Below are 15,561 nucleotides of genomic sequence, written 5' to 3'. Positions count from 1 at the left end.
TTACCAAGCTGCTTATTTTGACCTCATGTTATAGTTCTCAGCAAGAATGACTGGGGTTATACAGAGGTATGTAAGAGAAGGTCATGTCTCGTCTAGTGGTGAAGCCACTTTCTGTTTCACACTGACTCCCCTTTTTCAGAATGAATAATGCAAATTTCTGTCTCACTCAGTAAAGAAAGGCTCCCCTTAAATAAGTGTAAGGGACTTTATACGGAGTCAAATATTTAATGCTGTTAGGACAGTCCTTTAAAAATAAGGTAATTGAGACACAAAGAAATGATACTTGTCACATAATTAACAAGTGAGGAAAAGTGAGGAAAGATCATCAGTGGAAATGTAAACATTAATTAATAAGTAAACATGCCCTGGCTTGTGTGGCTCAGTGGATTAAACACCAGCCTGCAAACCAAAGGGTCGCTGGTTTGACTCTCAGTCAGGGCACATGCATGGGTAGCGGGCCAGGTCTACAGGAGAGAGTGTGCAAGAGGCAACCACCACACATTGATGTTACTCTTGCTCTCTTTCTGCCTCCCTGACCCTCTACCTAAAAATAAATAAATAAAATCTTTTAAAAATACATAAACATTACATTATACCACCTCTCATGATTAGAGAAATTTTAAAAGGCTTACCTTCCAAGGGTGTATCTTCCACAAGTTGATAGAGAAACAGAGGAAGAAATACTATTAAATTTAAATGTTCAGTTGGGTGGAACATTTTCTTGGAATTCAAAAGTAATTGTCTGCATTTCTAAACCAACCAGTTTAAAATTTATATTTTCTCTTTTTAAAAAATTAATAAAAATAATAAAGTTTGAATAGAAATTTCTATAATGAAAATAAAGCTATGAGTTAGGCTATCCTTACAGAACTCGAAGTGGATACACTTCTGAGTTTGTAAAATTATTATTTATTTAGATCTTAAATTGGAGAAACAATATTTATTTTTAAATTTGATGTTATCATGGGATATGATATCTTTTCTATCTATGGTTTTCTTAAAGTAACACCCAATCACATAAATTTTAATGTCACCTATATGCTGATTACTTCCAATTCTATTTTTCCAGTCTGGATGTTACTTCTAAATCCCAGATCCATATACCTAACTCATAGACATGATTATCTGACATAGCCTTTTGATAACTAATTGACATCTCAAACTGAATGTAAGAACTGTTAAACTCTTATTTTTGCCTCACACTCAACAATGGCCTCCTCTCTCAGGCATCATCATCTCTGTTAATCGTATCATCATAATCCAGGTTATCAAGCCAAAAATCTTGATACCGTCTTCCCCTCAGACCTCTCTTCATATTACCCAGTAAGTCTTGTTGACTCTGCCTCCTTAAAGTATTTCAAACTCAACCGCTTTTCTGAACTGCAACCTCATAAATTCACCATCTAAATAACCATCATCACCTAGACTGGTACAATATCTTCCCAAATCACCCTCTGGCCGCACTCTTGCACCATCAGTCTTTTTTCCACAGTAAAAAGTAAATCAAATTATATTATTGTAAGGAAAACCCCTCCAATGGCTTCCCAAAGCAACTGGAATAAAATCCACTCTCCTTACCTTGCTCCCTAAGACCCTCCTTAACTGACCCTGTGTACCTCCTCAAACTCACTTCCCTTCATTCTCCATTTACTTGTCCCAATCCACTGGCTCTCTTTCATTCAAACATGCCAAGCCGTTATGATTACTTCTATTTAGCATGCCCTTCCTACCAGATTTATCATCACTCAGACCACAACCATGTCGCCTCTTGAGAAGCTTTTCCTGAAACTTTAACTAAAGTAACACAAAGTAACTAGAGTTATTTTGTATCATGTTACCCTAGGTTATAGTCTTCATATTACTCATCAGTCCCTGAAAATATTAGTTTATTTGTTTATTATGTATATTTCCATGAACAGATGAGGGTGGCAGCTTTGAAAATCTTGCTAACCACTGTATCCTCAGCTGACTGGCTAAAATGAAGTTTGGTATTGACAGTATAATACATAGTAGAATGCAAAATTAAAGGTGTGGCATATATTGATTTTAATCAATGTAAATAATTTGACATACAAATCTCTATATATTACTATCTACAAATGCCAAGTCATACAATGTACTTTATTATTGTTGGCTTTACTCATAGTATTGTGTCCTGATGTCTGAGAATTCATTTTAACCATATTTTTTAAAAATCTGGGATGTTATGATCAGCTAAATATGTTGTCTTCTTCATTTGTTTACTATAAGAAGTATTAAAATTATTTTCAGGACTTCAGAGGACCAGTAACTGGGGAAAGGAAGCCATCAGGAAGAATTAGGATGAAAAGTGTATGATACTAATGCATAGAATAAATTACATAGTCACCCAAAGGTTGGATTGCCAAGATATGCACAAATCAAAATTGCTTTTCCCTGAGACTTGATTTGGGGTGGTGAACACACAATATACAAATGATATATTAGAGAACACACAATATACAGATTTTATATTAGAGAATTGTAGACCTGAAACCTATATAACTTTATTAACTAATGTCATCCCAATAAATTCAATGAAAAAGAGAAAATGTTGCTCTTCCCCATGTTTTCCTAACATGCATAGCCTGCTTTTACTGTGAATTACTACCAGTGGAGGTAGATACCAGCAGAAACTTCAAAGTGTTTTTAAATGTAATAAATTTAAAAATCAAAATAAATACCTTACATATCCCCAAACGTCACTTGGTCCCACTAGTTGGTCAGATACCAAGTATGTGTTATGTGAACTTGCAATAAAATAATCTTTTAATGGATGATGCATATCTTGATAAACTTTTCCAAATTCATTATTAAATAGCAGACAGTCAGATGAACATATGTATCTTGTAAAACCTTCAAATGACATCTGGCTTGCTTGCTTAACTATAAAAAATAAGTAAAAAGGATGTAAAATATCATTAGCAGTATAAAATTTATATCTCACTTTAAAACTTATTCAGTAGTAGAGCATGTTTCTAAAATATTCATTTAGAATTAATATTAATATTATGTTTAATTTTTCATTGGAAACACATTTTTCTAATCAGTACTCTTTATTCTTCTGTATGGAATGTATTATCTCTGATTTTTTTTAATGGTTTAAACATATATATGTACAAGAAAAGTACAAATGTCATTGATCAATGAATTTCCACAAGCTAAGCAGCTAGGTAACCAGCAGCCGGGTCACAGATCAGAGCACTACAGCATCCTTAAAGCCTCCTTCCTGCTAACTTTTAGTCTTTCCCCTCCACTACCCAAGGGTAGTCAAATGGTGTGGCTTCTGGCAGCATATATTACTTTTCTCTTGTAACTGTACTATATAGGAATGATCTCATCCAGTTTGTAGTTTGCTCAACATTGGTTCTAAGGTTTATTCTTGCAGTTGCATATAGACATTGTGTTCCCATTCTGTATAGTATTCCAATGAGTATACCACATTTTATTTATTAATTTTATTTTTGATGAGCATTTAGATAATTTCCAGTGTGGAGCTTTTACAAAGAGTTTAGCTACAATCAACCAGTGCCTGCCTTTTGGTACAAATAGGTACACATTTCTGTTGGGTACATAGCAACAAATGGAATTGTTGGGTCATTTACACATTATCATCTTTAGTAAATTATCTCTAAACTTTTATACATAGCATAATCTATACCAAAGTTATCTTTTTAAGCAGAACACTGGCTCTGGAATCAGATAGCTTGGGTTACATCCATTTACTTGTTATATAATGAGCATGTTAGTTAACCTGTCCCAATTTTTGGAATTATAGTAATAATAGTACTTATCCCCTATACTAGCTTTAAGTTAGTTGCTGTTGTTTTTGCTGTTGATGATTCATTCATCTCAAAATAAGAGCTGGTGTAAGTATTCACTTTAAACTAGAGAGTGATCCTTAGCAAAGAATTTTATTTCCAGGAATCTATATTATAGATAGAGACACAAAGAAAGATTGATGTGCAAGAATGCTCACACTAGCATTATTTATAAAAGCTTAGTAAGAGGAGGAAACAAATTAAAGCTCAAAATAGGATACAATACTAAGCAGCTTTTAAAAATAATGTATCAGAAAAAATATATAGTGACATAAGTAAATGTTAGGCCGTCATCACAGTGAAAAAGCCAGGATTCAAAACTGCTATTACTATTTGGTTTTAAATAATGGAAGCTAGAAGAAAATACATAGAATATTTATAAGCATGCAACTTTCTATTTCAAAACAACGTAAATTTATGGGAATGTGTGGGGCAAATGCATCATACATTGTGACAGTAATAATTTGCATAAATCAGTTCTTTTTCCCAGTGTAATTAGCAGTGATTGGCTTATAACCTTTTTTACCTATTAAATAATTAAGTAAATTTCTTTGGTAATGGAAGAGAAAACAAGCTCATTTTGGGCTCTTAAAAACTACTAGATTGAGATGAGAATTAATCTCATGGATTTTTAAAAACCTCATTTGGTACATGTTGCCTACCAATATGGGATGAGATGGAAGAGCTTGGAAGCATTTGGGACTATAAAATCATAATTAAAATTGGCCTTAATAAGTCTCTAAAGTGATCAATAAGCATGTAAAAGAAATGCAAAGACTTGGCTGTGTATAAATGTGTGAGAGGCAGAGAGAAGTTCAAAAGATGAAATGGATGAACAGAACAATGTAATATAGTTAAAATGAAAACAATTCCAAAATGTCACTGCCACCAACTTTCAAAGGCAGAACTTGGACTTTTATACTTCTCTTTTTAAATTCCATTACCCCTTTGTATCTTTTACCACCTTTAGATAACATAGCCCAAGTATTTTTTTTAATATTCATTAAATCAGTAATACTGAAAATGCTTATCGGTAAATTGACTGTTTCCAGTAATCAATGACATAAAGAGCTTAAGCCAGGACATAAATCAATTCACTACTTCCTTAGAGAAAATCTTTGCTACCCAAATAAATAAATAAATAAAAATTGGCTGAACTCATCAGATGTGCTTACTGGTGCAGTTGTTTTACCTCCTGGTGCAAATTCTCTATCTTGTCACAAACCTGCAAAAGTTTTAATGGTGATCTGACCAAACTCTTGCTGGCGCTGCACTTAGTCCTACTACTATAATGCTTAAAACCCTCCGAAGTTTTTAGGTGAGACTCAGTGATAAAACCAAAATCTTAATTATGGCCTACAAGGCGGACGTGATTTGATCCCTGCCTGTCTCTCCAAGTTCATGTCACCCTCATTCTTAAAATTTCAACCACAGTCCTCTTGTTCCTCGAATTCTCCAACTCAGGTTCAACATATGTCTTCCCTCAACTCAGACAGTTCCATTTTGTCATTTGACTAGTTATTTCTCATCATTTAGGTCTCTGTTTAAATATCACAACCTCATGGAGGACTCTCCTAAACACCCAACCTAAAGTTGACCTCCCGGGTTGTTCACTTTCTCTGAATGCCTGTTTTATTTTTTCCACAGTACACAGCATTCTCTGAAATTATCCTTTTATATGTCTAATTCTCCATTATCAAAATTCCTCCAACCTTCATCAAGAATGTAAGATATAGTTTGCTTTATTTTTTTCCACTGTATTTCCAGCCCCTAAAAACATACCTGGTTGCCACAAATAAATACTTGAATAAATTATCAATGTGTGACTCGATGATGAAACAAGTTTGGTTTTATTAAAACCCCTATTATCATATGTTAAACACTGGTAGCAATAAACCAACTTTCAAAGGCGGAACTTGGACTTTTGTACCTCTTTTTTTAAATAAATATTTAAAATATTTAATTTAAATTATCAATTAACTTCTGTAGGATTAAACACCATGCTTAACTTAATTGCTATTTTGGCAATTGTGTAAATATTTTATTATATTATGGTTTCATTGTTTTATTTAGAGATGAGCATAAATTAAAAATGTTGAAGGTTTTTAATCCATTGAAGGATGGGACAAAGATAAAAAACCATATGACACGTCACTAGCCTAAGTCAAGGAGTTTCACCTTTTTTTAATCTCATTGCACACATAAACAAATTACTAAAATTCTGCAGTACACCAAAACTATATTTTTGCCAATCTGACCAAAACAAATAGGTATAATTTGGATTCATGCATACGAGACAGCTATTGTTTGAACTGCGTCATTTTTTTATTTGACAATCTAAGAAAAAAAAGGTCAGAGCCCCTGACTAAATAGTCATGTATTGCATGTTTTAAAAATTTTGTAGCACATAAGTTGAAATCACTAGCCTAAGTGGTCATTTAATTTAAACCAGATGACTCTATTTAAAAATGAAAAAAAGCAAGATTTTGAAAATATTTATGAAATATCATAGTCTATTATGTGTATAGTGGAGAAATTAGTAATTTTGTAATATTTTATCTCTTCTCTAGAATTGTTTTCATTTAGCTAATTTAGTATTTAAATATATTTTCAATAACATAATGCATAAAAATGGAAGACTGGTTATAACTGGGTTTTTATCTTATTAAGGAATATTTAGCCACTTACTTCTATTACAGTAAATGTAACAGAATCCTCGTCTTGCTTTTTACTCTCAAGCTTATCTCTGAACACTTGACAGATAAACAAAAGCAGTTAAAAGAAAGGAGCTGGACAATGAAATAGGAAAGAATGCCATGGTTATACAACCTAGCTTTCTAAAAGATATATACACACACACACACACACATTCTATAAAATACAAAACTAAAACTGCCAATATTTGGTATTCTCCAGAAGAAATTTGACCCATCCAAAAATTTGAATTTGATAACTATTAGTTCATTTTAAAAAATACTTTGAATGTAAATATTTGACAACTTTGAAATGCAAGCATACCTTCTTCAATAGGCTCATATTTTTGAATGATCTCAGAGACAATACTTTTATTCTTGATAAACATATACTGCTCTTGTGTCAAAAAGTCGACCAGATTTTTTTCAAAAAGAAATTTCCGGTTTTCAGAATATGTGTTGAAAATCTCAATAATTTCTTCTCTGTGTGCAATAATTCGATAAATTGCTCTAAATTCTTCTATGGTGATTCTTCCTTGCTTCATCCTGTCATTAGCCTACTAAAAAAATAAAATCACTAGTGGGCTCACATTGTGAATATAAAAAATACACAAACTGGATAAACTAGAGTATTTGTGTAATACATATATGTAGCAACTTATTCTTGAAAGAAGATGAATTTTACATTGGATTACTATCTCAGATAAAATATATAAAACTTCAAGAAGTGATGCCAAAGTTGAGGAAAGGCTAGCGGATCATCACCACTTAAAACCTAGTAGTCATAGTAGGAGTGGGATAAGGTTTGGGAAAAGATGAGTATTCTAGTTTGTCTTTGAATTACACATTTTCTTTTTCTATTCCACTCTATTTCAGTGCCTTCTTAAACCATGCTAGACAGTACGTAATCCCATGCTAAGAATATGCAGCCTGCACCATAAATGTCAGAGTAAATCAGAGCCATTCAAGATCACTGTAAACTGCAGAAGCTGCAGTAGTTAGGTAATATCTTACGGAAGTAAAATCTGCATAATCACTGAAGGATGTGAAGCAATGACAACCAATTAAAAAAAAATGGATTCACCTGGCTCTTCTGGAAATTCCATGATTAAACTTTATAAGAGATAAGAAATTGGGCTGCATCCAATTTAAAAGCACCAGAGACACTGTCAGGTTCTGAGTAAGAAATGACTAGCAAAGCAGAAGTTGAGTATTATTAGTTGTGCATTACCAACTGGAAGAAATGGAGAATGGCATCTAAGGGAACAGAGAGAATACAATCCAGATGGGAGGGGATAAGTAGAAACTAAAGAGCAGGTGTCCATGAAATTATTTTATTATCTTACTTATGATTTATCCTTAGATAATAATAGCTGGTAATTTAATATACTTTTGCCCATCCCTGAATTGTCACTACACAAATTGTATAATACACGTCCACACTGTGATGAAGTAAATTCATGTCAGAATTTGTCAGCTTCTTAGGAAATCAATAAATGAAATACAATTTCCTATATTTTTTTATAATGATGGGCATACCTTCAACTAATTTACTGAGTGCCTACTTTTTGCCAAGCCTGTTGCTCAGTACCTTCACAAATAATATCATTTAATATTCTGAAAAATCCTGCAAAATAACTATATTAGTATCCTCATTCTGCAGATTAAGACATTTGCTCAGGGAGAGTGCTGACTTGTCATGTACCCACACAGCTAGGGTCTAACAGAGTGAAAATTTCTATGCCCACTCGGCTTGCCAATAACAATGGCCCTGAGACACTGGAAGATTTGGGTCACCAAAATAAGAATTGTTATGACGTTACTTATTCTGGCTAAAAGGTGTACCCATAAAGTGATGAAAGATTAGCAACCAAAGTTGAAGCAGAAGAGTAGGGTATTTAAGAATCTGAATCATCAGCTATCCAGACAATTCAATTAGCCAATACACCTTCCTTAAGCATTCTACTTAATCAACATTTTAATAAATCTATGGCAGTTTAGCACAAGGCAACAAGCATTATTTATTAGAGGGCATAGGGGAATTGCTTTACCAGAGAGGAGAGGGGACCTGGATAATGGGAGAAAGAAGGAGAAGGGTCAAGTCAAGGAACATGTATAAAGGAGCCATGGAGAAGAACAACGGGGTGGGGATTGACTGTTTGGGAGGGATGGGGCAGGGAAGAGCAGCAGTAAAAATTAGGACAAATGTAATTAAACAACAATTTTAAAAAAGAATGGTTTATTATGGTCATAAACCTTGTTTATATGTAATTTCTGCTTTTAAAGTATTTGGGGTCAGTTTAAAGAGATTTTTTTAAAGTATCTTAGGCGATCTCTGCCTCTCTGATTTTTATAATTAACGTTGTTTTCATAGCCACTTCAAAAAGGTTTCGCTAAACAAAATAGACCTTCAGCCTTGCCATGCCTGAATAATCATAACTTTTAACTAATGAGCTATTTTTCACTTGTTATAACTGTTGAGCATACCACACAATACCTTTGCATATGGCATGTATTTCACTCAAGTGCATTTCAAACAGATATCTCTATCACACAGATAATTGAAAGCAACCTGATAATCACTGAATAAGATTTACAATATTTCACTTTTGATAGAGATTTAATTACTGCCCCTAAGGTATGTTGAATGTGAATCTTCTTAAACCTGAAAGCATTGAAGCTGTTTTTTCCTTTGGACAACACCACTGGGGAAATTTCTATGTGTAAATACCTTTCACAAAAACTTATGTTCTTCAGATGTGTTATTAGATATGAGTAGGTTAAAATTCTGATTGCTCATTGCAACACAAGTTATATGGATTCATTGAAATAACTCTGAAACTTTTGTCTTTTACTGCATTCTCCTGAAGTTGCAGCTTTTCTGTTTTAATCTTCCTCTTTGTGGTGTGTAAATATATCTTATTGAGAGAAGAGTTTGTTGGGAGGCAGTTCTCCATCAGTCTTGGATTTCGGCACTTTCCTGAGCAGAAGCCCCAATGTACCTTCCTCAGGACTAGCTTTTCAAGGATGTTTACATAATGAAGAGATAGTATCTCCCTCTACAGGAGTAAACAGATTTTTTTACTGTCCACAATAATAATGCTAATGACACCCTCATGGGCAAAGGTCAGACAGGCTTACTGCCCTTAATAAAAGGTCCGGGTTCCCTAAGTTTGAGGTTGCTGTCTAGTAATGAAACCCATTGCATTTGTTGTACATGTCACCTGGCCCTCCTCACATCATCGTACTTTGGGAACTGGTGTTTAGAAAAATAGCACCCAAATGCGGATACTCTGGTAATCGCTATCTTTTTTCTCTGAACAGGTAGCCTGCCTCTACCAACATCCATGAAACGATGTCAGACCAGCTGGTGAGCTTGCAAGGAAAGAAACACAAGCTTCCCAGTTTGTGTTAGCGGTAACAATTTCAACGTAGATTGTTTTATCTCGCTACTCACTTCCAAAAATCAAAATCAGGATTTCTAACTATACTGCACTAGCCAGCCTAGTAGTCTTGCCTGATTCACCAAGAAATTTGCCATTTGCAGAATTTACAAAACTCAGCTAAACATTTGACTTATTTTAGAATCTTTCCCTCTGTCCTCTTTCTAGTGGTCATCCAGTAACAGAACTGAGCCAGGTCCCCTTTCTACTAGATCTTCTTTAAACAAAAAGAAATTTTGGCATAATTTTCTATTTTGAGGTGAGTAAAATACAATTTTTCTCAAGATTACCAATTTTTCTAACATTCAATTTATTTATCATTCCATCATGCATAGGATTTTAACCTAATCATAAGATTGATCCTAATCTAATGTGAGCATTCATATATACTCAACTGATTGTTCTAACCTTATTATTACCTGGTATTATTTCAAATTTTATAGACACCTTGTTTTACCTCCTTATCTAAATTCTAACTTCATTATAAATATGTTTAGCATAATTTATTGTTTTAATTCTTAAGACACTAATTTTTCATATGTATTTTCTGCATAAAGCATCCAAAAAGCTACTGACATTTCACTACTTCAGATTAAGTTCTTTCTAGAATAGGGAAGGCAGGGGATAGATAGCATCTCACCTTAAAAATATGTTTCACATGAATAGAATTACATTGAATATTTAATTTTTCAAGTAATTTCAGAGTTCTTTCTAGGTTAATTTTTCCACCTCTAAAGTCATCTCGAATCATTGACAGGAACCACGTATGAAACACAAAAAAGGAAGTTAAGGAAATTCTCATAGAAAGCTATGTACTTAAAATGCCTAAAGGAATATTTGATCTCTCTTCAGTTCATTTTTATTTTTAAAGAATAGTCCATATTGTGCTTAAATGACAAGGTAATTCTATGATAAATAATATTTAAAACAAAACTAGGTAAGTATTATTCTGTAGTTATGGTATAAAAGGACATAACAAAATAAAAATTATAGGAAAATAAAAATAAACATTTATGGAATCAAGTCATTTACTTGGGAAATAAAATCTATTGCCTAAAGAAATGGACTTTGGAGGCAGACAGACTTCAAGGACATCCCTGTCACCCGAGCCCTTTCAGCTCCAGTTCCCTCATCTGAAAAGTGGTCAAAATAATACTTAAGTGGGGACATTAACTGAGTTCATAATACATCACTGAACAGTTTCTGCTACTGAGTGTTCAATAAATAGTAACCATATCTATAAGGTTACTACGTTAGTCAAATGCCCAGCTACACACATGCCCAAAAAACAACATTGTAGGTAACATCGGAAAGGTTGTAAAATGCCATAATGACTGTATATTTAGTATGAAAGGGGAAATAAAATAATCAAGCTCATTTATTTTATATAGGTACACTACAAAAATTAGAACACTTCAATTCAAAAACCTAAGGTTGATAATAACATAGCAGTCTATAAAATCATGAAAAGTATTGGTAAAGACTGTTCAATATTCCACTCAATTTCAGATTGTTAGAATTCATAAGAAGGCTTTAAATTTAATGATTAAGACTTACTATGGTAAAGCTCCTGTTCTTATAAGGAAAAAATACAAGAAGCTAGGAAAACTCAGAAAAGCTCAGGACAGATATGGAAAGAATAAGTCTATATGTAAATAAGTCTTTAGGAGTCTTCAAAGAGAATGGGAAGAGAACAAAGGGGATAAAGTAAGAGAAAGAAGAGGAAAGAGGAATAGAGGGGACTTTTGAGTGGATATTTGTTCTCCATATTTTCATGACCTGTCGTTCCCTTTCTCCTTGCATAGAAGTCTCTTCACGTTGGGTGTTGTCATGGGTTCCAAATATAATTAACTCTGCCCCTTTGCAGAAAAGGAATTTCATGATACTCATCGGCTGTTGTCACTGCCCTTTTTCTAGAGAGAAAGGAGAAAATGCACAGTGATTTGTTGTCTTTGTTCTTTGCATTAACTCACAATTAATTCCCACAGAAATTATACACAAGATATAGTCTTTGCAATTCACTGCCCTTGAAACTTTTTTGGCTTATTTCTTATGTTCTGACCATCTCCAAACCCACAATGTTTATAAATGTTGCATCTCCTGCTATCTGGCATTTTTCTGTGAACTGCATCTTCTTACTTTTGCTATCTTGTTTAGAGACCTCAAACTTCTCATCATACCATGCTTTCCAGTTGATTTAAGAGATATTCTGATAGCCGGATTATAAGTCAATGCCACTGTGGTCCCAGAAGGTGCAAAATGCTGTAAAACGCTCTCTAACAACTCTGGGCTGCTCCTCTACATCCCTGGCAACATATAATGTATACAGAGACACACCACTTTTGAAGAAGGCTGCTAAGGAGGCTAAGTTCTTAATATCTTCAAAATACAGATAACCAGTTTGTTGGGCACCATACTGTAAAGTGGCTGTCTTTTCTTTTCTGAGCACCCATTGTGATATCATCAAAAGTAACACACTTCATAGAGAAATGTTCTTTATGACTTCATCAGGAGACTCAGTGCTTGCCAGACTGTTTTCATGGTTAGACACAGTAATCTTAAGCTTGAATACTGAACATCTTGATGGGAAAGGTGACTCATGGAATGTTTTCTCATCCTTTAAGCACTCTTTATTTCAGAAGCTTTGCTTCTGCTGCAACCAAACATGTCACGTACTGTTCTGAGTAAGAAAGACAAAGAAAAAGCAATCCGCAGACTGTTAATACAGGCTCCTCCAGGGGAATTTGTAAATGCCTTTGATGATCTCTGTCTGCTTATCCGTGATGAAAAACTCATGCACCATCAAGGTGAGTGTGCAGGCCATCAACACTGCCAAAAATACTATGTACCACTCTACATCGATGGAAATGCGGTCCTCTTGTCTCACCATAATGTAGTAGGTGACTTCCGATTTTTTGACTACCACACCAAACTTTCTTTCAAATTCGATCTGCTTCAAAACCAGTTAAAAGACATCCGAAGTCATGGTATCATTCGGAATGAGACAGAATACCTGAGAAATGTTGTTCTGTGTGCCTTAAAACTGTATGTGAATGATCACTATCCAACAGGAAACTGCAATGTGCTAAGAAAAACTGTAAAAAAAAGGGAGTTCTTGATAGCTTGCATTGAAGATCACAGCTATGAAACAGGAAATTTCTGGAATGGCCTTTGGAAATCTAAATGGGTTTTCCAGGTAAACCCCTTTCTAACCCAAGTAACAGGCAGAATTTTTGTGCAAGCTCACTTCTTCAAGAATGTCAACCTTCATATTGAAATCTCCAAGGACCTGAAAGAAAGCATGGAAATAGTTAACCAAGCTCAACTGGCTCTAAGTTTTGCGAGGCTTGTGGAAGAGCAAGAGAATAAATTTCAAGCTGCAGTCTTAGAAGAATTACAGGAGTTATCAAATGAAGCCCTGAGAAGAATCCTACGAAGAGATCTCCCAGTGACCCGCACTCTTATTGACTGGCAGAGGATACTCTCTGACCTGAATCTGGTGATGTATCCTAAATTAGGATATGTCATTTATTCAAGAAGTGTGCTATGCAACTGGATAATATAAATGAATGCTCCTGGTAATTGTCTTGCCTTGGTTTAGTCATGTTTCTGGGGGATGGTTGTTTTCCTAAAGTTGAGACACCACTAGAGAAACTTGTAACTTGGCAAATGAAAGTTCAACTTAGAGAAAATTGTAATAAGTAAGCTTACTCCAGAAATATCAATAAGGCAAGAAAGGGGTTATGTAAATGTGTTTCATGGCAGTGACCATCATAAAGCCAGAGACTTTTATTAGAAACTAAAATAGCTCTATAGAATGCGGCACCCCAGAAGTATTATAGAGGTGGCCAGGGTTAAGGCTCTGTGCATGTGCATGTGTGTATATGAATGACTTTTTACTCTCTTTGAAACTGTAGAAGGTATGCAAATGAAAGTCACCCTTCAAATGAGACTTCATATTATTCAGTATAATCCTACAACCAACCCTGAGGGGGATAACTTCAATAAGTGACATTATAAGATTAGATGAAACCAACAGATATCAAAAAACCTAGCTCAGATTAAGGATCCTTCCACTGCTAACACCCCCCACCCCCGGCATATGTAAGCACAAACACACACACGCACACGCATACGCACACGCACGTGCGTGCACACACACACAGAATTTGCGATTACTCAAATCACTATGCTTTTCTGGTCATTAACAAGGTCCTTGAGAAATCAACTGAAAAAGCTTAACCTCCCAAGTTTATATAGTCGAGCTCTTGTGAAGTCATTACTATAAGCATTTATAAGCGTTTGCTTTATGCCAGATCCTGTGCTAAATGATTCGTACACAATTTTTCATGATTAGGCTTACACTGGTAGTAACCCAGTTTTACATAAGAAGAATCTAAGATTTGGAGTTGTTTAGTGTCTCCAGGTACATAACAAATGACAGGTGTGTCTGATTCTAGCCCTTGCATCCTTAACCTCTAGCAAGAGTGTCCAACCTTTTGGAGTCTCTGGGACACATTAGAAGAAGAAGAGTTGTTTTGGGCTGTAACACATCAAATATGCAAACACTAACAAAAGCTGATGAGCAAAAAAGAAAGGTTTTAAGTAAATTTATCATTTTGTGTTGGGCTTCATTCATAGCCAACCTGGCCCACATGTAGCCCACAGGCCACAGGTTGGACAGGCTGCTAGAGTATCACAGCTCTTCATGGGGGCCTATTTCCTCCAGAGTTGTGAACTCTACAATGATTTAGACAAGCTTTCCAGCCAAAGGACACCCCCAAAGGAACTGGAACTGGTGGACTGTCATTTTCTAGCCAAGAATGATTACTTATACCCTATCACCATTCCCAGCAATGTTACTGACCTCTTGTGTCTGCTGTTAAAGAATTCCAAATCTCAGCCTCTCTAATAAGATTGCAGTAGAACAGTAGATAGGCCCCATTCCCCAATTCTGACTTATCCAGGAATCAAAGTATATTTAGCATCCATGCAATTGAGAAAATGCCAAATTTTACTTAATAAATGTTGGAGCAAAGAAGATCCTATACAAGAATTTCTAAATCTCAAATCTCTCTTTTCCAACTGGTGGTTCTTAGAGACTGTCAAAAGAATTACCTAGGATGTATCTTTAAAAATACAGCTTCCCAGTATCCATCCTCAGATTCTGAATTAGTAGGTTAGGAAATCAGTATTTTAAACAGGAAGGTCCCAGAACCACTCTTTAAGAAATATTGTCTTAATCTTAAAGTAACACATCTCTGCTTTCTAAATACTTTAACAAATTTCCTATAAAACTGTTGCCCAATAAAGTCATTTCTACTCTTTCATTGGATTCACGATGGAAGGAATCAAGGATAAACCTTTATCTGTCATGTTAAAAAAATTTTTAAAAAAACTTTCTAAAGAAAAACAGCAAAAAAATTGCTCTCATTGCATTAAAATATACGTATCTGATAAATTCCTTAGCAAAAATTTGAATTGATATTACAGTTATATATGTAAGTGTTGATTTCCTAGATCATTCCAGAATAAGACTCAATGGTTTATGGGACAACCACAGAGGCATTTACTCCTACTCTAGCA

General features: G+C 34.6%; 2 protein-coding genes across 2 annotated transcripts in view; one reads left to right on the top strand and one right to left on the bottom strand.

The window, feature by feature from the left end:
- Window positions 1-10,777, bottom strand: part of PLCZ1 (phospholipase C zeta 1) — a 36,649-nt gene extending 25,872 nt beyond the window's left edge. Inside the window, exons 1-3 of the mRNA XM_054590801.1 lie at window positions 10,616-10,777; window positions 6,858-7,089; window positions 2,703-2,904 (exon numbers count right to left, since the gene is read on the bottom strand). Of these exons, the coding sequence (XP_054446776.1) occupies window positions 2,703-2,904; window positions 6,858-7,089; window positions 10,616-10,777 (596 nt within the window). The remainder of the gene's footprint in view (window positions 1-2,702; window positions 2,905-6,857; window positions 7,090-10,615) is intronic.
- A 1,863-nt stretch (window positions 10,778-12,640) lies between these two features.
- Window positions 12,641-13,540, top strand: CAPZA3 (capping actin protein of muscle Z-line subunit alpha 3). Its single transcript, XM_054590908.1, has one exon. The coding sequence runs from the start codon at window positions 12,641-12,643 to the stop codon at window positions 13,538-13,540; it is 900 nt and encodes a 299-aa protein (XP_054446883.1).
- Window positions 13,541-15,561: the final 2,021 nt, after the last annotated feature.

This window comes from Pteronotus mesoamericanus, unplaced genomic scaffold (genome assembly GCF_021234165.1).
Source record: "Pteronotus mesoamericanus isolate MK-2021 breed Mesoamerican mustached bat unplaced genomic scaffold, CSHL_Meso_final scaffold_21, whole genome shotgun sequence".
In the NCBI taxonomy this organism is placed as follows: domain Eukaryota; kingdom Metazoa; phylum Chordata; class Mammalia; order Chiroptera; family Mormoopidae; genus Pteronotus; species Pteronotus mesoamericanus.
This window is presented reverse-complemented; position numbering and strand designations above follow the sequence as displayed.

Excerpts from the sequence above, each read along its gene's own strand:
- CAPZA3 (XM_054590908.1), top strand. The coding sequence starts at position 12,641 with ATGTCACGTACTGTTCTGAGTAAGAAAGACAAAGAAAAAGCAATCCGC.